The sequence below is a fragment of the Varroa destructor genome, unplaced genomic scaffold (genome assembly GCF_002443255.2).
Source record: "Varroa destructor unplaced genomic scaffold, Vdes_3.0 BEIS01000001.1, whole genome shotgun sequence".
Lineage (NCBI taxonomy): Eukaryota > Metazoa > Arthropoda > Arachnida > Mesostigmata > Varroidae > Varroa > Varroa destructor.
In genome coordinates this window covers 42,429,734-42,450,645 of record NW_019211454.1, presented here as the reverse complement: position 1 = coordinate 42,450,645, position 20,912 = coordinate 42,429,734, and the positions used below count along the sequence as shown (strand labels likewise).

Sequence of the window (20,912 nt, the reverse complement as noted above, 5' to 3'; positions counted from 1 at the left end):
TATATATATATATAATCTAATGCTATGTTATCTGTGAACCAACTGGTCAAGATTCGAAACTGCCCATCAGAGCCATTGTGTTTTACTAATGGTAAACGGTACGTGAGGTAAAGGCGAATGATTGCTTCAACAGTAGAGGCGCATTTTGTATGTCATGGCGCAAACAAATAGATCTGCTGTGGCCCAGGTCTGATATTTCTTGAAAAGGTCTTTAGTTAAAAAAAAAAGTATACAAAGACGTATATAAAAAAAAAGTTGAAAAGGTATTACACGTAGATATTATAGTTCATGATGCCTAATAGAGTTCTAAATAAAACTTGACAAAAGAGTATCATCTACTCATTAATTGATGTGTCACACGAGTCTGTGGTATGAGAGATAATCTGTTCACATACTGATGCCCAGTCGAACAGCAGATTTGTTTGGAACAGCCGAAGCACCAAATGTCGATGGTGCACCGAGAACTCTATCCCTCGGTCCCTGATATTTAGACAGAACTTGTTCTATAAATAGACCATCGAAGTATGGTATGTCAACAGTCAAAAAGCAGGTATCCTGGAATTTAAAAACCTAGAAAGGTGCATATTTATCGTTGGCGAACAGAGAGAACAACAAGTAGGCGTCGTGCTGATCATGGAAGCACCATATGGAAAGGGCCGGAGTCAGTGTTCTATTTGTGACATTTCACGCATCCATTGCAGAATAGTTTGGAGTGATAAATGATGCGCTATTTCTTCTTATCAGGCACTGATAGGGGTAAGATGAGCGCGACTGACATCTATGCCTATTATGGGATTTCTATTCACATGTTTTATATCATCGATTTTTTTGCCCTTGAGTGAGTCTGATGGCTTTTATTATGTTTGTTAACAATAGCTGCCGGATCCAATAAACCCAATATTTCTGACAGAGGGAAGTGGTTGATGTTTTGTTAGTGTTAATCAGAGATTCAGACTGGTTCGAGCCACGAAATTCGAATATTTGTCTTACCGGTTCATCAGCGGAAAGCATGGTTTTTCTGACTGCGCTAACTGCAATCCTGAGTTCGATGTGTTAGCCTTCGGATTAGATAAGCCAAATGCGTTATGCGCCTTAGAAGAATTACAGAAGATCTATTTCGGCCTTTGAGATTACAATTAAGATAACGAAACATTTTATGCGAAAGCTTGGAATATCTTTTAGAACGTAATTCAGGTGACGTGTAGGACTATAACCGAATTGCCAGCGCCTGCTCACATCAATAGCAGCATTTGGTATATTTTTACACATTACTCTTCCGGTGCATGCATACTATTTCGTATTTTTCAAATTAAATAATTGGCTTACTATATGTGTTAAGCCTTTCAGAGGGTTCTTTTTCGTTAAGAGAGAAAAGGCCATCACATCAATTTCCTAATTATAATAATAATTAGTGTTTATTGAGGGACGGAAAGATCGATATATTAAAAAAGCAATATCAGAGCACATTCTCACTGGGCCCAAGAGATCCTATCCGACAATGGTGAGATCACGTCAATACGCATTACCTACAATAATGTAAAGCTGCATTGATAATTATAAATTAAAAAAAAAAAAAAAAAAAGATTCGTTGGGGTCTAATGAAGAGAGAACGCAGGAAGAAAAGCCCGGTTTTGCTTTATCAAAAAAAAGTACGTATATATATGTATATGTACTGCATATGTGAATTTTCGTCCTTTTCTTTGTCGACTCATCTCCATAAAGGAATAGGGCATTGCTCAAGGCGCGACTGCATTTAAATATACAGCACTAATATATGTTTCAAGTTGTGATGAGTATTGTACTGACTTGTCATACTAGGCACACATGGAGTATGTCTTTATATTATATAGTCTACTAAAACGTAAAGATAATAAATTTAGGTAGAAAAAAGAGAAAAATGATTGATGCAAGGGTAAATTTTAAAGGAATACAATATTTAACTTAAAAAAAACACAAACAGAACATAGCAAACAGTTGCCGCGCTTGGTAAGATACGCGCTTCACCGGTGAGCACCGTATTTAGGTGTACCCGAAGCATCGGAAGTTCTTGGGAAAGCCGAGAAATCCAAGGCTCTTCCTTATATCTAAACAAAAAACGTTATAAGTACAGCGCATTAAAAGTTTGACCGTGGAACATTTCTACGATTTTACCATTGAATCTGCGGAAGGTAGGTCACTTGGTGAGTACTTGCGATAGTAGCAACCCCCTGCTTAGAAGTAAAACTAAGAATCACACCCTAGGGAAAGTAAGTTTAACGTTTGAAGGACCGAACTACGTCGCATAAAAAGCCACTTTAGGCTATATCCTAATTCAAGATTTAGTACGAGCTTCTTATTTTGAATAGAGTGCCGACTAGATGTGGTGCACCGCTAACGCTAATGACTCGCATTTAAACCTAGGTTGCTCTTTTAATAATTCACCAACGGTCGCTAAGCTGTACGTTCAGGAAGAGCTCACAGGAAAAATCATTCCTATAGAGTGTCGGCTTTCTGTAATGTGATTGCCAGTCGATTAATTCCGTTTCATTATCTGTGTGTTCGTTGAAACTTTCTTTGAAAAAGCTACGGTTTTCACGATTAAGTAGACATAACCTTTAAGGTAATATACTGAATTGAGCCGTCAGTTGTATAAGCTTTCGTGAAAAAAAAACTTATTTTACTAAAATATCAAATATTTCTACAGGATTTAAACTGCACACAGCTCAACCCTGCAAGCGTACATTCTATCCAATAGGCATGTCGGGCAAGGTAGGTTTATATGCCTCTGAAGAACCCTATGTGGGCTTGTCAAGTCTCAGATGATTTTTTATGATACAACCAACTTCATTTCAAACGCAATAGCGTCTTCCGAGCGAGTGGATAACTTAGTAAAGTTGCATGGTAAATGAAGATCTTCCTGTTGGAAACCTTTGTAGCCGACCAGTGAAGAAGTCATACTCTGTAGTTCTGAAAGGATTCTAATCTCACCTGATCCACTCGTTTAGGACGAACTGTGGCCATTCCTTCGCTTTGCATCGTTTTCTCTTGAGAACAGTATGAGAAGCTATTACAGTTGGGACACTTCAAGTAGGCAAAAACTTCTTTGTGCTACTATAGACGAAGTAAAGTCCTTAAGGGATTATGGGATTTGATAGTTATGACGTTTCAATGGTCCGAAGAGAATTTTATACAATCGAAAATTGTTAAAAAGGCAAAAGTGCACTTTGTGATGGAGTCGGACGAAAACAGAATATCATTTCCTGGTATAACTAACACATGTAGTAAAAGATAATTTACGAGCCTTACTTTTCAAATATGAGGTGATTTTGCGGGTCCAGGTACTAGCAGTGACAATAAAATTGTTGCTTCACCCAACCAATATCCTTTAGGACATTTTTAAGGAACCTACATGCCGAGCGAAACTTTTATATGTAGCACATATGATTTTGGGTAATCTCGTCTTCATGCAACGTCCCTTTATAATTTGTTTCGTTTGCATATATTGCAAATTAGATAGAATTAACAATCTAAGATAGATCATTGGGCTTTGTAAACCATTATACCTTTTGAGAATTTTCTCTGTACTTTATACACGAATATAACCGTATTCTAAGGCTAATCTGTATTTCAAACAAATGGTTATATTAGGTTTTTTTTTTAAACAAAGACAAGGTTCCTCTCCTCAAATTATTCCCTGTACATATTCTATATTTCTTTTTGAAATTTGCGCTTTATAGTCTTTGGACACTTACGTAGGACTTCCCTCGCTTGTTGTATCGTGAATGTATTCGAGCGATATGGCGAACTGCTTTTTACCTATGCAGTAAAAACTACCTTTTCCTTCATATGCACGCATGCTGTTGTAATAATAGAGATTGTCTAGTGTTTTTCTTCAAATAGTCGCTGTCGGATGATCCGGAGATGCTTCGTTTTGGGTACATAGTACTTCATTCTGCCAAGTATCGTTAGTATCGTTCTCGCCCACCGCTGCCCTAAATTGTGTTTTCCTAATAAGCACGGTTATCTCATTGTCCTGGATTTGGAACCAGATGAGGAACGAACCACCGAAAGGCCGTACCAACATTGCTTGAGGATTTTGACGTTTGTGGCTGTAAAATATCAAGTAAAGTATGGATGCAGCTATGGGTTTCCAAAAGAACTGCGCGCTTCAGAAAAGCTGTTGTGCTTTCTTAAATGTACTTTATCGCGAAGTCTTTTTTTCATTAAGATGAATAGCGTAATCTGAGCAGTTTTCCTTGATTGACATAGCGAACGTTTTGTTATCATCGTTATCCGTCGTGTTAAGAGTTGAATAAATACTCCTATCGTGTCTAGGCTGATATTTTTACATGTCCGCGTTCTGGCTACTGCTTTTTCCATCTCGTAATTACTCAAGCCGTGACTCCATCAATCCATCAACATGCTTAGTTACGCGCGTCCAGCGTGCATATCAGTCAATTTGTTATCGATAACCTCTGTGAAGCTGGTCTCAATGGAGCCTAAGACAATGACGCCCATTACCAGGCAGTGCCGTTAATCAACGTCAGCCCTCTTAGAGAAGTGAATGCGCAAAAGGGGAACGTCCGATAATATGCTTTTTGTATCATTTTCAAGTAAGAAGGATAGCTCTTAATACATCAATAAATCTTAGGGCAGACCTTTAGATGACATTATATATAAAACATAACAGTAAACATTGTGGCTTTTTTCTAATATTAGCTATTGATTTAACCTCTTAATCGTGTTCGCACACAAAATTCGAATCCAGTTTACTCTGCGAGCTTAAATCGTTGAAAGATGTGAATAGAAGCGATTTACGAAACGGTGCCGGAGCTGGGAAAGACGATGACGGATGGTTATCCACGCCGTTATTGTAGTAAGGACTGTCCTAGGACAGCGAATAGCCCACCCCTTAATTAATCGTCGGTTGTAAAACCCCGCGTGGCGCTGTGCTTAGGTATAGGAAGCAGGACAATTACGTACTTTTAACGTCGATTTCCCTATTTTCTCAATAAATAGTCCTGTAGTTTTTAACCCGACATCGAAATTTCTAAGCCAACAGCAACTAATTCAAGCGTCCCGTATCAAATTATATGTATGTTCTATTAAGAAAGTCACGGCTTAGCCAAAGGTAATCATGCTTTCTTCATGGGTTTAGAAGCCAAAGTGGTTGTACAGATAACCACTTTTAATCGAAAGCGTAATGTCTAGATAATGGTATGACAACGGTTGCGTATCGTACGCGATAGAAATAGATATCTATTATCCCTCAAAGGAGTTTCATGGGGATAGTATACATTGTAAGTTCTTCCCATACAATTTTTACCGTTTGTTGCCATTCTAAGGGTACGTATTTGTAGAAAAAAATATGTGCTTATTTTTTCTGTGAAGGGAACATTGTTCTGCTTCAGCTTTCGCAGCAGTTGAAGTTCCTAGCAAAACAGCGTCTTACCATCTCAATCAATTCATTTTTTGACTTTACAAAATTCGCTGGTATGTACCTACCTCAACGATTTGCGATGATCTCTACCCAGCTTTTTCAACGTGAAGTTCCTATCGGTACCCGAGAAGCTCAATCATGGTTATAGTTAATATAATTTGTTAACTATTTAATGCAATTAATGAACGAACTGCACGAAACTATCGTTTGTACTCCGCTCAGTTCTTCATTGATCTGTCCTAAATGTTAGTGTGTCTGGAGTTTATAACATTGGTTTAGAATTCATAAACGGTTGGGAACACTCTTACAGCATAAATTTTCTATACGAATCTAGAATTAATTATAATTTTATTAGCATCGTACCAGATGATGATAATGATTTAGGTAACGTTTAACATCCATCAACCTATACGAAATACCGGCAAAGCCGGCGTTTATCAAAGAACATGCATTGTTGCAAACTTCAAGTAATCACTTAGAAATAAAGAGAGTTAAGCAATGTCGTATGTGTGTGCTCTAGGTGTGCCTGCGCAAAAAAGTTCCCGCCAAAAAAAGATTTATCGGTGAGGCTAGGTTTTTCGTGCTTATTTATTTTGCAAGACACTTTCAATATAGAAACATTTGAACATTCCCGTTGAAAATCAATGTACGAATAAATCTTTCGTTCGTGAAATGTTCTAGTAAAACGATGTTTGCACAGTAACGCGGCTGGGAACTGGATTTTGGTTCATAACAAATTTATAAATCAGGGTGTTAAAAAGATTCTCCTTCCTCTTCTTCTCGCATCGTAAAAACTTCTCATATCGCAATAAGTTTTCTTACTCAAAGAGACTCTAACCCTAAGGTACACCGATATGTAAGCATTCCGGCAGCCTTCTCATAGGACAACACACACTACTGTCCTACAGCTACCGAATATTTTGATGATATAATTAGTTTTACTTGCTAGGCCCATATTAATGAAAAAATGAAGGTATACGCAAGCAAAATTTTTAGTTTTAAAGTACTAACAGCAAAATGCTGTTTACCACACCTTTCATACGTACATATCAGTCGTACTCACACGAACTATTATATAACACTATATTGTATTATATTTGTATTAAACTTGAGTAAACGTTCACGTTTACTTTATCTTAATCGAGAAGTTTTCTTAATTAATTTTGGATTGCGCCTTCCTTGTTTTTGATTTCGTTGATCAAGAATATCGAAACCCTCAAGGCATTTCGAAAACGTAGTTGCTCTCGATGACGCTCATTAGGGCTGTCCCGCACTGTTTAACTATGGATAAAAATTGGCTAAACATAAATGTACATTTGCCTATCGACTGACTATCAGTTAGCATAGCGTCTGCGGCCACTGAGGCAACTGAGGCCCCACTAATCACGATCCAAATGATGGCCGTGCTGCTTTTTCAAAATGGCTACCAATGAAGCGAGAATTTGTGCGAAAAATTCGTGGAAGAATTATTGATACACTTGATGAGCAAACCAATCGATGCAGTGAGGGAAATCCTGGGCCACCTTGAAGATTTTTTCAAGCCTCAGCTTCCTAAATGGACGACCTTCAGTAGCATGCAACACCCTACCCGAAGTTACGAAACCATCTACTTACAGCAGAATAGATATATAAAGTTACACAACATGCCCGTGAAGCTGTTTTAGTCCATGAAAACAGCACAACTCTGTCATGGCATAGCCCAAATGATCTCTATTGCCAATTTCAAGAGCGAACAAACCTGTAGCTTGCCCTCTAGTTACATGGCTTGGGTAATGCGAGTTACTTCCCCCAGCAATAATACTTATGAAGAGGCGATTATTCTCAGGTGTAGATAGGGTAAACAAGAACTTTTTCGAGGCTTAGGCCGTTTCAGGGGGCTCAAACCATATACGATGCACTGCATTAATCAACACTTCGATTAGAGTGTCGCGACTTACAAGCCCTGTAGTCAGCTCCTAATCTCGCTTTCGGAATCTAATTTTTCAACTGCAATCTTATGTGAGCACTGAACTATTAATTTATAGTAATAATAATAACTGTAATAGTTTGTCTAACCTCACTTAACGCGTAGCAACAGACCTCCCTTTCAGTCTTGACTCATACTTAATCTTATTAAGTTAACAAGTGCATATGCAATTCCCGATTTTAGGCAAAAAAAACTCGAAAAATTGAAACCTGCATGATGACGTCATCATCCGAAACGAACTTCAGTCTTCTCTGCATAGACGTTCTCGCACAGATATTGGCATTTTCCCGTTCAGCTGGCTATATACTTACAAGAGTATGTGCGATGCCCTAACGACGACAGGAGCGACACGCCAATCTTATCGAGCGCGATAACAAAGGGCTCGACCCTTGGGGGGGGGTCAGGGCACGACCATACTTGTGAAGAGACTTCCTCGAAACACGGACGATGAAGCCATTAATGCCACTTATATCGTTACTCTATCTTGCACGTCTTTCGCCCTAATCGCAGTAATCGAACTTGTCCGCTAGTTCGCTAAAATTGATGCTGATACCATAGCGTCATCTGATTTACGTTCTTTCCCGATTGAAACGGCAACCTAATAGGCGAGGCAGGCCATTTCCCAATAGAAGCTGCACACATAGAAGCTGGTATCAGTTGTCTACGTGCGATCTTTCACCGTGTCAGATACCCATCGCACATGGGTTCGCGATACGTAGCCAATTGCTTGACATGAGCAAGTCGTAGTATTGGGCACTTGCAGCATTGTTCCCAAGGAAACTTGCTTCCTGTATGCTACTGCACCCACGACGCACGTACTCAAACATCTGTCGACTTTCGTGGTGATTTCTTTTCGCAAATCTCACTTACTCTGTATATGCTAAAAGAATCGTGCATGTAGCTGAAAGATGAAGATCCATTAATACGAGAAGTAGCGATTGGTTGCATATCGATGGAGTGAGCACGCTCAAATGCACACTAGGGGAATTGTTTTTACGCTTGTTTTTTTTAGTACTAATATTTGCAAATAAGATGCAATTCTGATTTATTTTATCGCATCAATGAAATACATACGCGCGAAATAACTACGTACTTTTCTCATTAAGTTCGTTGTTCTTGCCTTCAGTTTTTCTCAAATTTCTTCATGATCGTATTTATTACGCATAACATAATCAGATTACCATACATCTTGTTCAACATTATCATTTATTTGATATTTCTCTTAGTCGTCAATTGTCCACATTCTGTCCCCATGCAGACCTTTGCCTCCAATATCCAATCCCTTCGAAAGCAACGGTGACGATAATGATCCACCATGATTATTTCAAGATATTTGCTGTTATTACCACATGACTAGTGGTCAATATTTTTTTGTCACAGTCGATTATAATAGCAGTTATGCAATTTAAAATAGAAGTCACGCTTGTCCACCTTGTTAATTATTTCAACTTCATATGTCACGTTATCACAATGAATTGATAAAGCTTAGAAATATGTGCTGTTTCTAAAAGTAAAAAAATGATCAATAGCATTGACCATTTTTGTAGGAGAGTATGTAGAAGTTTGAAAATGTTTACCCGTTCTTGTGTTTAGGTTGGCACGTTTGCGTGAGGGTAATGTCTCGACCAAATTTTGCATTCTAATTTACAGGCAAGAGTGAACCCTTCGATTTTCGTTGGACGAGGTTTTCAAATACAACGAAAACCTCGTCCAACGACTGCACACGATCGCGCATCAGTAACAAACTTAGTACTCCTATACGTTCCGCATACGGATAATCTGCGCAACATCAAATCCGGAGGCATCCATAGGCATATTGCATATTCTCCCGTTGTTAAAATGGTACTGGTAGAAAAGAAACGTGAAAATGACTTTGAATACGTTTGCAGAACCCGGGCCGACGTCGACCATTTCGTGTTTGATCTGCAACGAATAATGAGGAGGTCTTTTGGACAGTTTGTGCATACGCACCTCGTCGTCACCGGTTCGCCTAGTTTCAGCTTCTTTCGTCGCGTCGTACACGTGTTGTTGTGTGAACCTTCGGCCCTCTAGATAGTCAGCGTCTATCGGCACGCGTACATCCATATACGTGCAAAATGCGAGCATAAGAAGTTCGGCATCTGTAGGAAGATTTTCGTTCCACGCACCGCTACCTCGACTCCAGTTCACCTTCGACAGAGCGCCGCCTATGCAAAAATCGCGATAGCGATTCACGAGGTATTCTTGGTTAGTGGTAAACTGTAGGAAGGGAATTATTTTATCAAGACCAGGAACCAAATCCGGCCGAGTTTGATATAGGTACTTCAGCTGGTCTTCACTAGCGACGCCGATTAAATTCGGTGTGCCTAGACCACAGTTCAGCATATTTGTGTTGACCTTTGTTATCTCCTCAACGAGTGGGCTAAAGACCCGGATATGGAACCAGAAACGAAGATTACGATTTAATACGAAGAGCTGAAACGGGTCAAGGACAAACAAGCTGCATTGAACGCTGGCGGGACACACCTGGCCGATATTGTCAAGTATCTCTGTTGCACGCTTGTACGGCTGAAATTGATAGAGTCGATGCACTGCCTCGACCCCAGCATCAGCGAGCGATATCGGCATTCTTCTGCCGAGTATACTGAAATCGTAATAGCTTGTTTCAGACGTATAGCCAATAAGCGGGTCAATTTCGTGACTTCGCTCGCGAACAAACGCGTCGGCACTTCTTTCATCTTCAAGGTGCCAATCAGTCGCGCGCGAGTTTGGCTCGATGGTTCTTTGCATAATGGTATCGTAGGCAGGATCCGTCAGTCTACTAATTCTGTTACCTGGCTGGTATTGTCGAAACTGCCATGGGTCGTCAATCGAAGTGTCATTGCCAACTGTATCAGGCGGCTGGCAATCCGAGGGCAAACGAAACATGTCTGCAGTGAATTTGTCCACATCTGTGCATGGCGCTAACGACGGTGTCACGGTTTGCGTATCGGGCTTCAATTTGAAACCTTTATCATCTTCCGAGATGTTAAGAAGTTTGGCGCGGCTGTACTCAATTTCGCATTCGGGTACGATATGGACGTAAGTAAACGAAGCGAAGTGTCCAAGGCATAAGACCAACATTAAGCCGCATATGGCGTATTTTAAGTAACTCACATGTTGCGGTAAAAAGAGTACGCTATTGACTATTGAGCAGTAGTATGTATCTGCATACACGGTAAGCGCAATAATTAAGCAGAAGATAGCTCTGATAGGTCCTCTCTTTCGGGCATCCCGGCTAATGTTTTTATAATAAACTAGCTCTGGATAACAAGGCCATTGGCCTGGCGACGTTTGCACCAACGTTGGCTCCACCATTGCTATCACTGACAAGTTCGATCGTAGCTTCGACAGTATCTGACCTTACCAAGCTTAAGACAGCCTTCAAAAGCTTGGTCAGCAGGTGACACTGCACACAATTGGCAAACTAGTAACGATCTACGTTCACAGAAGCATTTCAACCGCTCCTTAGTGATACTTATACGTGATAAATGAGATTTTTTTTTCTGTCTTATGCTGCAGATCCGCACAGTTACACGACCCGCTGTAAGTTGAACAGAAAATCATTCTTTTACTTTTTGGTAAAAATCACAGAGCTATTGCATCGCCAGTGGCAGCAATTTATAGCTTTCGATATCTTCGTTGTCCAAACGTATCGACAAACGGCTGTCACGGAACAAAAATCACTATAGAGGTCTCTTAGCGTTACGGACATGCAATAAGTTCTCTGATTTATCGTTAACTAACCAAGTGTTATATATCGTCAACAAGCATCATTTGAATAACAAAATCTTACTTGCAATTTTAAACTTCGACAATCCAGACAATGCAAGATCTACACCTTCATAATACGGAACGCAAAATCGAAACGGACCAAGGTAACGAACAATTTAAGGACAGTATTTGGAACGCAGCGAGGTCTAGTAGAAGAAAGTAAAACGTTTGGGGTCTCCTATGTTTTAAGTTGATAGCATCTATGTATCAGTATATACTACACGGTACATACTACAAAATTAATGTGCTAAATACCGTTGTTGAAATGAACGTTATTGTTGGCCGTCGTGAACGAATAGTGTCGAATGGTTTTCAAGAAGTTCTGAAGATTACGTTACGTGAGAAGAGCGCGTTCAAACCATAGTAAGCGAAACAAGACTTCTTACTTTATTAATGTACGGGACGGGAAACCTGAGTGGATTGGTAAGACGCGTGATCTACGAAGATCATGGATTGTCTCACCCAACATTCACATTAAAACTTCTTAGTTGTTTTTCCTTTTTTCTTTTAACTTAGATTACTCAAAGCTTACTTTGGCAATAGAAAGTTCCACGAAAGGGGTAAAAATAAAAAACGAACTGACGCAAAGACCAAAGTATCACAAGCAAAATTACAGCAAGACAACACTAACAAGAAACTTGTTTGGGTTAAATTGATCATAACGAAGTTTCAGCCGGTGAACTACAATTAGACGAACCAATCATGCGCCAGCTGGCCTTAAAAATACGGTAGATATGTGCTTTATTTATATATATATTTAAAACCCGTAAAACTAGACGTTGCTAAACTGTTGTTTTTTGTATTATGTTTACGAGATCGCCTGCTTTTCCCGAAGACCTAGTCGATCGATCGGCAGGCGCGGGTACAATTATCCGACAAAAAATGGAACGTTCTGTTAGTTGTTCCCCTTAAATGTTATAACCCTGAAGCGTTTTCATGCGTATAAAGGCATTCGTTCGTGCAGTAGCAGCTTGACTGGCGATAAAGTACTTCAGAATCGCTGGGTTTGCACTTGATAATAATAATAAGCCCATTGTATTGAACCGCTCGTAAGATTGTGCGTACCTCGTAAATCAGTGAAAATCAAAGCTGAAGGGTAGTAACTAGCCCTTGCCCTTTAAATATCTTAATCGCAAGGAAAAGCTTTTTCCATAAAGCGGCTTACAGAACATACCTCTGCTATTTTGTGCCGTTTTTTTTTAAGATGATCATTATTTAGTTCGCAATGTAGAATATCTAATGCTCCGCCATGTTCTAAATGGCGTTTTCGTCTAGAGCTCTTTGAGAGCTGCACAGTCATTATTGTCTCGTCGAGAGAAATTAATTAATCCCTTGCATATATATTTCTATACGCTGACAAAGTGGAATAAATTATATTCAGTCTAATTATCCCATCACATTTATATATATTGCTGACAAATCGACAATTAACGCTGTCATAATTTACGCTTCTAAAGCCGCCGAGGCGACTCATCGCAAAGTAACTATTGCGGCAACCCGAATATATCTGTCCAACGATAAAATCTAGACAGAGGAAATACAGCAGAGCAACAAACGAATGTCGTGCAAAGATGCTGAAGCTTTTTACCTACTTTTAGGTTAAGCGAAACTTACGTTTGGATACTCGACACGCTGAACGCTGCAAACATAACAGTGTTAAACGACCCTGTTTTACTCAATGATAAATGGTTTACCCTAACACGGAAGTTTTGCTTTGCAGGAAAACCTCGGATAATATTTCCAAAGTATATTATATCAACGCATTGACATTCATCAAAGTGAAGTACGCAATTAAACAAATTCGTCATCCATAGACAAGTCGCAAACGATACTCCTCATGACCAATTCGAGAACTCAGGTCGTTGATACAGGCCCATCTTGGAATCCGGCTTTATTATGCCAGCCACGAAAAACTTTGGCACCACCACTATAAAGTAGATCCGTTTTGCTCCCTCTGAGTGTGCAACTACATAGGACAGGAATTACTTCAGGCCAAATTGGCTTGCGTCCAGTCAATCTGAACACCCTTTACTGTGGAAATCAGTCTCTAGAGCAACACGTAATGGACATTTCTTTTTTTTTTTTTTTACTGAGCAACTCTATTCAATAGGCCAAACAAAATCCGTACAATGATGTTTCATTAAGGCTTTGCTGCAAAGAGTTATGTAACGATTACAGTCCGGTTCGGAGAGCTGACGATAACACGTAGCCTAGTCGGCCGCGCTAACTTCTTTTGAAAATGCTGTCGTCGTGCAACAACTTACCCAGGATCGACTGGATCTGGAAACTAGACACGCAACAATAAAACTTGAATTGTCAATCGCTAGCGAATAGTCAGAACTTTGGAAGAATTGCCATCTGCTTCGCGGAACGAGGCCTGCCTTTCATGCATTTTCTACTTATAATGGATACACGATTGAAGACATATAGTTCTGACGAACTCAATTATTTAATTGCAGGTGAACTTTCGAACCTGTTTTCACCGACTTGACTTTGGATGCAGCAATAATTATCACGAAAAAAAGCAACTGAACAAATCAGAGATTTGGGTTTCCTATTAAATTTTGGGAGGCTTCGGCTTTTAACAAACAAAACTATTAGTATGGTTACAGCAACTTCTCAGATGTAAGTTCGAAGGTCTTTGTAAGCCTTGATCAAGTGTACGGAAGTTTTACCGGCATTGGAGATCATGGTTAAATGTCGGAAGCCTACGTTCGACTCATTGATCAGCTTGTCACTATAGGGAAGCAGTCGAATGTCAAACATGTCCAATGTAAATAGCGTGCCGCAAACTATTTGCAGGATGTACTATCTTAGGTCGCTGCTTTTACCCATCAAAAACACGGGGAGAACTATTGCCTCCTTCCCTCATGTTCTTTCCGACGGCACAAATAAAACATTCATTACAAAAACCTATTATTATATGTTTCAGGCAGTGCCCGCCCTGTCCAACATTTTTTTTTGGGATTGTTGTTCTAAAGAACTATGAATGGAAGTATTTTGATGAGAATTTATACGTCGGATCGATAGGAACAAGGGATTGCGGAATCCCTCTCATAAATCTGCCAACTCTCAATAGCCACTAAATCTCAGCGGGGAGCTTACGAGTACCTGTGGATACGTGTATTCGTAATATTGAACCTTAAGGTTATCGCTGATGGTGCTATATAGTGCGTTATTATGAGTTAAGAGCATCTATTCTTTCATTGATGAATAAAATTGTATTGATTCTAATAGCATTTTTGCGATGTTCTAGTGTAGTTTGGGAACGATTATGGTGAGAAACAAGCAACAACCATTTATTCGCGGATCTTAAACCTATAGAGACACACACACACACACATATATATATATATATATATATATATAGTGGGAAAATCCTTGCTGTAAAAGTTGTTTCTCAAGTTATTAAGTATATGATAACGCAAAAAGTATTAGTAAGTACTATATAACCTCGACTTATAAGTCGAATACGAGTTGTACTTACTCCACTTAAATAGACTGCACTTTCGCAGATAAATATTGAATGCTATTCCTGATGTTGATGGATAAAGGTATAGCACTCTTTTTGGTTTTCTACTCTGAAGCATTGTTTTTCAAGTGTATACCGACCGAAGATCGAGGAATAGGAATGATGACTGCGTAGCGGAAAGCTTCCTTCGTTAGCTGGCCCGCTTTGTATAATCATCCCAATTTATCTAATGCATTTTGTTATCAGTTTTTATGCTGTAATTCTTTAGTTAAGACCTATAAACAGACGCGTCGGCTGCTCGTTGAGTGTATAGCAGCTTGTAATGAAGATTTGTTCCCTTGCTAGGGTTGACAGGTAGACTCGTTGTTAGCACGCTTTTGTTATTTACAGTAGGCGCATCGCTTCTAAGCATCCACTTCTTAGTCCACAATGATGCCGTCACAATATTGACCATTTACAATTTCATAAATCATCATAATTGCTACATAAGTCGTGCGCACCCTATATATATATATATATATATATATATATATATATATATATATATATATAATAAAAAAATTGCGATGAAGAAATTCTATACCGATAGACGAGCTTGGTAGCTAATTTTGTATTCTCAAGACTTAGTGATAGGGCAATATTCGATATTACCTCGTTTGATTGAGAACTGCGATCTGGGTTATCTGGTCAGCTGCTACAGCAGGCAGCAACCTGAACCTTTTTCAACCTAAGACCCAGTAGTACATCTATAGTGGACCTTACCTTAACAATGGATGATTATTTTGTCCCCGGTTTGTCAGCCGACAGATGTTAAGTGAAAGAAGCTCGAATGGATCCAATATCCTATTCGAACCTACTTCTTGCTGAGACTGCCAACACAATCTGCACTTAAAATAGAATTCTCTGGCACCACCATGGCACTTGGGCATATGAGTGTTCTGCGCCTCTTTTATCTAGATTAAGAGCGAAGCAGTGGATTTTTTCTCAAAAGTAAAGGTAGAAAAAAAAAGGTAAAGTCGGGTTATCATATAATTGTACTTAGTAAAGCCACGCGACGCTGCAAAGAAACCATCGAACGAACTTAGGTGTATCTTCCAAACAACAATTTGAAGGGCTTAACAGTACGTATCCTATGACGTTGACAGTGTACACCACAACTTGAACAGAACGGCCCGTAATCATTGGTCCGTAGAGCGCGCCAACGCAGCCGAAAGACCAGTAAATTACTAATACATTCAACATCTTGTCATTTTTTTCAGTGCAGGATGTATTCAGCCGTATATCTCCGCATGATCCTACTGTAGTATTAGTACCTGCCTACCAAGCGGACAATGCTAATCTCGTGTTAACGCGTCTTCTTTTTTTGCCCTTTCCTTCCCTGTTCATTTTGCCCAGGGCAAACCAATCACGTTTTGCTAACTGACGACCCAACATCAACCTACCCAGTTACCGGTGGGTAACTATGCATAAAATACCTTTTCGTTCTTTCCTTGCCAGAGCGTCCATAGGATAATACTGCTTCGTACCAGTGACAGCCCCGCACGCCCGTGTTCAACACAGCCAGCCATACGCTTTACGAAAAGATTTTCCCTTGACATAGCTTCCCTGCAGATTTCAGGTCTGTATGTACACAATATCCATGGATAATAATACATATTCTATTTCTCATTTGTGGATATCCCGCGTCTCGGCTCAGTTCCACGTCGTCGTGTATATTCTGCTGCCGGTTTCTGCTACGCTTATTTCCCTCAGCTGCCGCGGGGCGCTACGGTGGCTTAATTATTCTTCTCATCGTCAAGGATAAAAAAATTAAATTGACAGCAGAAACCCTGCAGATGGGCCGGTATTTCGTCAGAGTTCATTTTGCTTCTTCGTTAATTAACTCAAGGCAATGTACAATGCCGTTATGCGCAGAGCGTACAGACAGCAAGGCTTCGATGGGCCCGCAGTTTGTTTGGGGGAAAAGTGTCGAACTGCTGAGAAGGAGATTGGTCCTCGGGATTATTGTCCTTGTCGAGAGCTTAGCTAAAGATTGTCGCTAAACGCTTACTCAAACGGAACTATGTCTAAACCAGTAGGCGGTTACGGGAAAGGGCGAGATAAGGAGGTCATCAAGGTTGCTGGAGGCTTCCAGTAAAATGGGTGCTAAAGGTCTGCGTCTTACGGAATATTACAGATGCTAACAGACCGAACAGCCCGAAAGAGATAGCTACAGACAGGAGACATGAGGACATGATTTTGCCTCTACACGTATATATTACGTATCCATCTTGATGGGGTTACATACCTGGCTTGGAATAAAATAATCGCTTGCAAATTGATTTTAAATATTACGAAAACCGATACAGGAACTGTAGTCAATTACAAAGACGGAACCGTCCTTCCAAGTACAACGCAATGCACATCTGTCCAAGCTGTAAGGCTATTATGGGCCTATATGTCGGAATTTCCGCTTTATTTCACAGTTGGCGCAACGTGTCTGCAGGAGCGTGCTCCACGTCTCAAAACTCTTTTCGAATTTTGTCCAGTGTTTGATGGACAAGTTGTGTAGGACAAACAGGCAGGAGGCGTAAGTACGATAGAAAACGCAAATATATAACGGTAGCTTTGCATTATTTTGCTGTTCTGTATACAAGATCGTGACTTGAGACATGAGATTCGCTCGATCCAAAGAGTAATTGAGACATATCGATGAACTCCAGCATTGTCATCACGTACTGCATGTTTTTGATTGCCGTGCCAACGGCCCTTTAAGCTTCTTGAGGAACCTGAAACAACGAGTTGCATTCATTGTTTCATTTTCGGTGAATATCTCATAGTTACATTGACACCATAGAGGTTTACTTGACATTGCCACCAAACTCGATTTCTTCCCTGGGTGACGCCACCCTTTCGCCTGGTCCTTCTCCGGCTAATGCCAGAGATTGAACCATGCTTTGTCTCTACTGACCGTATGATACAGACGAATTTTTTCTGTTGATTGAAGTTTCGCAAATTGCACGTCGCATACATTACGTGCATCTCCAACTGTCCTGGAGTCAACTCACGCAAACCGTAAGTCAACGTACATTGGCGTCAGGTGCATTTGCTCGAATCGTCCGATCTGGCAGCTTTCAGTTTGTGGGGCGACTTCGCGCCAACTTGGCTTCTACCAGTACCTAAACTGATATTTAAGAAGGGAGATTTTTAGCGCTGGAAATTATTGGCAAGCATACTATGTCTATTAACACACAAATTATTAATATTAGCAAAAGATTTGGCAAGCAGAGAAACCGCTGAAAGTCAGGTCTACAGATTCTCTGGCAATCAGGAAAAAAAAACGTAAAGGTGTATTGCCTAATGCTTTGTACAAAGTGGTGTTCGTTTGAAAATTATTCCTCTTTTAATTCGGGTAATTTTCATGGTAGCGAAAATATTTCTGCTTTATAAAACATGCTTATTGGAGTACCGCGCATAGTTCGCAGAAGAACGGCAGAGTTATAAAGAAGAAATGAACGCTTCAGTTTATTATAATCTGCTACGTGTTACTTTATGTGTGTTCATTCACTTGGCCTTTAATGCTGCAAATAAAAGACGTTTCCCATCGGAATGCCTTGATACTAATACCCGGCAGGCTGGATCGCAATTTCCACTCCTCTTAGGTCCACTTAGATGCAAAGCTTGCCACCAGGGGATCGATGAGGCTCTTAGTGCACTTTAATCCCTCCAAAAACCTAAGATTCACCTATTTCGAACTATCTAAGTTGAAAGCATGTACCTTATAGATGGACATATTTACAATAGGCTGACAAACAAAGGCGAAGAATCTTGTTTTCTGTTACAGCCACTAGAGAGCTGGTCCGTTGCAATCGTTGACAAAGAGACACAACAGATAATCTAATAAAAAAAAAATCATAATTGCCGAAAGATGGAAATAGTACGTAACCCATTTTTCATTAATTCCTTCTTCGTTGAAGAATTACCCTGTAACAGATCATGCAATACGACATACGTTACATATCCTTATTTACGATCAGTGTTAAGTTTATAGGTAAGTGATGTGATTGAAGGTATCAGACAACCAATATTTGCCACAACTGTTCCGGACAACAATTTGTATTGGCGCCCCACATATATTTGTGCACTGTACATACCGGAAGATAGAGGTCTTCAAGATGTGTCAGATGTACGTGTGTGGGATCTCTCAACTTACCACGCTAACACCGAACGGGATGACGTGGAACAACGACTGGGAAGGAGCGCGTCAGTACTACATAATTCTCCATACTGTTTTTCCCAGTTACTGCGGAAGCGTTATCTCTGTCATGTAATTTTTTACAGAAGTGTAGCAAGCGAATCACTTTCTCAGCAGAATGATGCAGCAGCTAATACCTATATTGAAACTAGCATTGGCGCCGCAAACGTTCTATTGACGTACAAATGGAATATGCAGCCATCTTGTTAAGGATCGCAAGTCGACAACATAGAATCGCTCTAAGGTTGTGCTTTATAACTCGGCGCTTTTATACTTGAACTCGCTTATCTAGTGTTGATAGCCACAAAAGTTCAGGCAAGCCAACTTAATATATATATATATATATATATTAATATAACTTAATATAACGCTGACTCAGTCACGTTTCCACTAAAATGTCCTACATGCCGCTTGATTAACAGTGGTCGTTCTACTTATGCCGAATAGAACGTTTCATATGTAATACTCGAGGAGATTTATTTGGAACGCAAATGCAAATAGCTCTACAGTGATTATAGTTCATTACCTAACTCCTAAAATGTTATCATCACACCTATTCACACTTATATAGTACTTGTGCACCAGCATTGCTTCAATAGCGATCGATTGAACACAGAAGGGCAACGTGCGCAACAAGGAATTCTCTTAGAAACAGGCATATACTTACATCGTTATAGCTTTTCGGCCTGGAGTGCTAAGCCTCGCCTCAGTTAATAGGACCGGCAGGTCGACGTTAGCGTGTTGGGATTCCCTAAACATCAAACCGTTCAGATGTGTCCATTCAGCGTATGAGTGTCTGTGTATACGGGCGTTGTACGTTATGCTGGGAAGTTAATGAGGCGTGGCTGAAAACTCGTCGGGTCCCGAGAATCTGACGGTCAGAAAAGCCAGGAAGGGGGCACTGGCTAGTCTCGGCAATCTGCGCTCCAGGACGGCCTGTCTCGACCCTACGCCTAATCTGCCTATGAGTTTTGCGAATACACTTAGCACTATAGTCGCAGCAATAATCCCAGTTGCAACGATGGATGTCCGCATTCGAATGGTTTCGCAGCCCTAAATAACATAGTCAGGCCAAACTGAACTGGTAAAGTCGCCCAAGAAACCTCTTTCCAAATAGTTCGACAATGGTAGGCTGCTTTGCCGTGTGTTGGCCTTCTGGTCTGCTAGTAGATGACGCCATCCTCGTCAATGGTACATTCACGGTACATTTGCCCCAACAGACCTGTCACTCGGCAAGAACGGGGGGGAACATCTTCGAACACAGCATTAATTCCGATTGGCCGGCACCTCGCGCTGTCAAACCAATGGAGAATACAATGTCCTCTTTTTCGTTATAATAACGATTTCTAAAAAAGTAGTTTTTACTGAAATCGACTTTCGATGAATTTAAGATGACGCACAGGACTAAAAATAAATACAATGCACATTTTATCGATTTAGTTTGCTCGAATGAGTACATATCTTTTTTTATTATGACTATTATATGCTAACTATAATGGCAGACAAACTAGCAGCGTATAGATTTAAATAACCAGCGACACGTATAGAATGATTTCGTAGTTAGAGTTGCAACAGAAGCAGTGGCGATGTATGAGGCGGAAGGAAAGTTACTTTGAGAGAGGGGCAGCCCAATGACCTATACGATCAAATTCCACAAAGGGCAAAATAATGATTTCCTCTTTCTACGCCCATCGCACGTCCCACTACGTCAGCGGTCTGCTGGAAAATCTCCACCCTCTATATCGTAAAAAATCAGGCGCAGCATGTCAGCAGCAGTGCACTTCATACCGACATTGTCCCGAAACGGAAGTTTTCAAGGGTAACGCGTCTGTGCATAAGCATTAGGTAGTATACATGCAAGGCGCACTTTACACACCTAGAATACACACTTTGTTCGTGCTGGAAAGCTGGCTCACGGTGATTTAGGACATAAAGCTCAAGAAATCAGTAGTAGCTTAAAGGCAATACAGGGCGCTACACTAAAACCTCGACATTTACCGCAATACATGTCAAAGCTGCAGTATGGTAC

The 20,912-nt window shown here is 40.3% G+C and overlaps 1 protein-coding gene across 7 annotated transcripts in view; it reads right to left on the bottom strand.

Annotated features, from left to right (window-relative positions):
- LOC111252715 (uncharacterized) overlaps nucleotides 1-20,438 on the bottom strand; it is a 95,929-nt gene extending 75,491 nt beyond the window's left edge. For 5 of the 7 annotated variants that reach the window (XR_015327701.1, XR_015327700.1, XR_002674325.2 and 2 more), the window contains exon 1: nucleotides 15,412-19,544. Coding sequence is in view for 1 of the 7 variants with exons in the window: in XM_086989123.1 (XP_086845249.1) it covers nucleotides 9,141-10,721 (1,581 nt within the window). In the remaining 6 variants the exon portion in view is untranslated. The other 2 variants (XM_086989123.1, XR_015327703.1) reach the window with 2 other exon arrangements.
- Nucleotides 20,439-20,912: the final 474 nt, after the last annotated feature.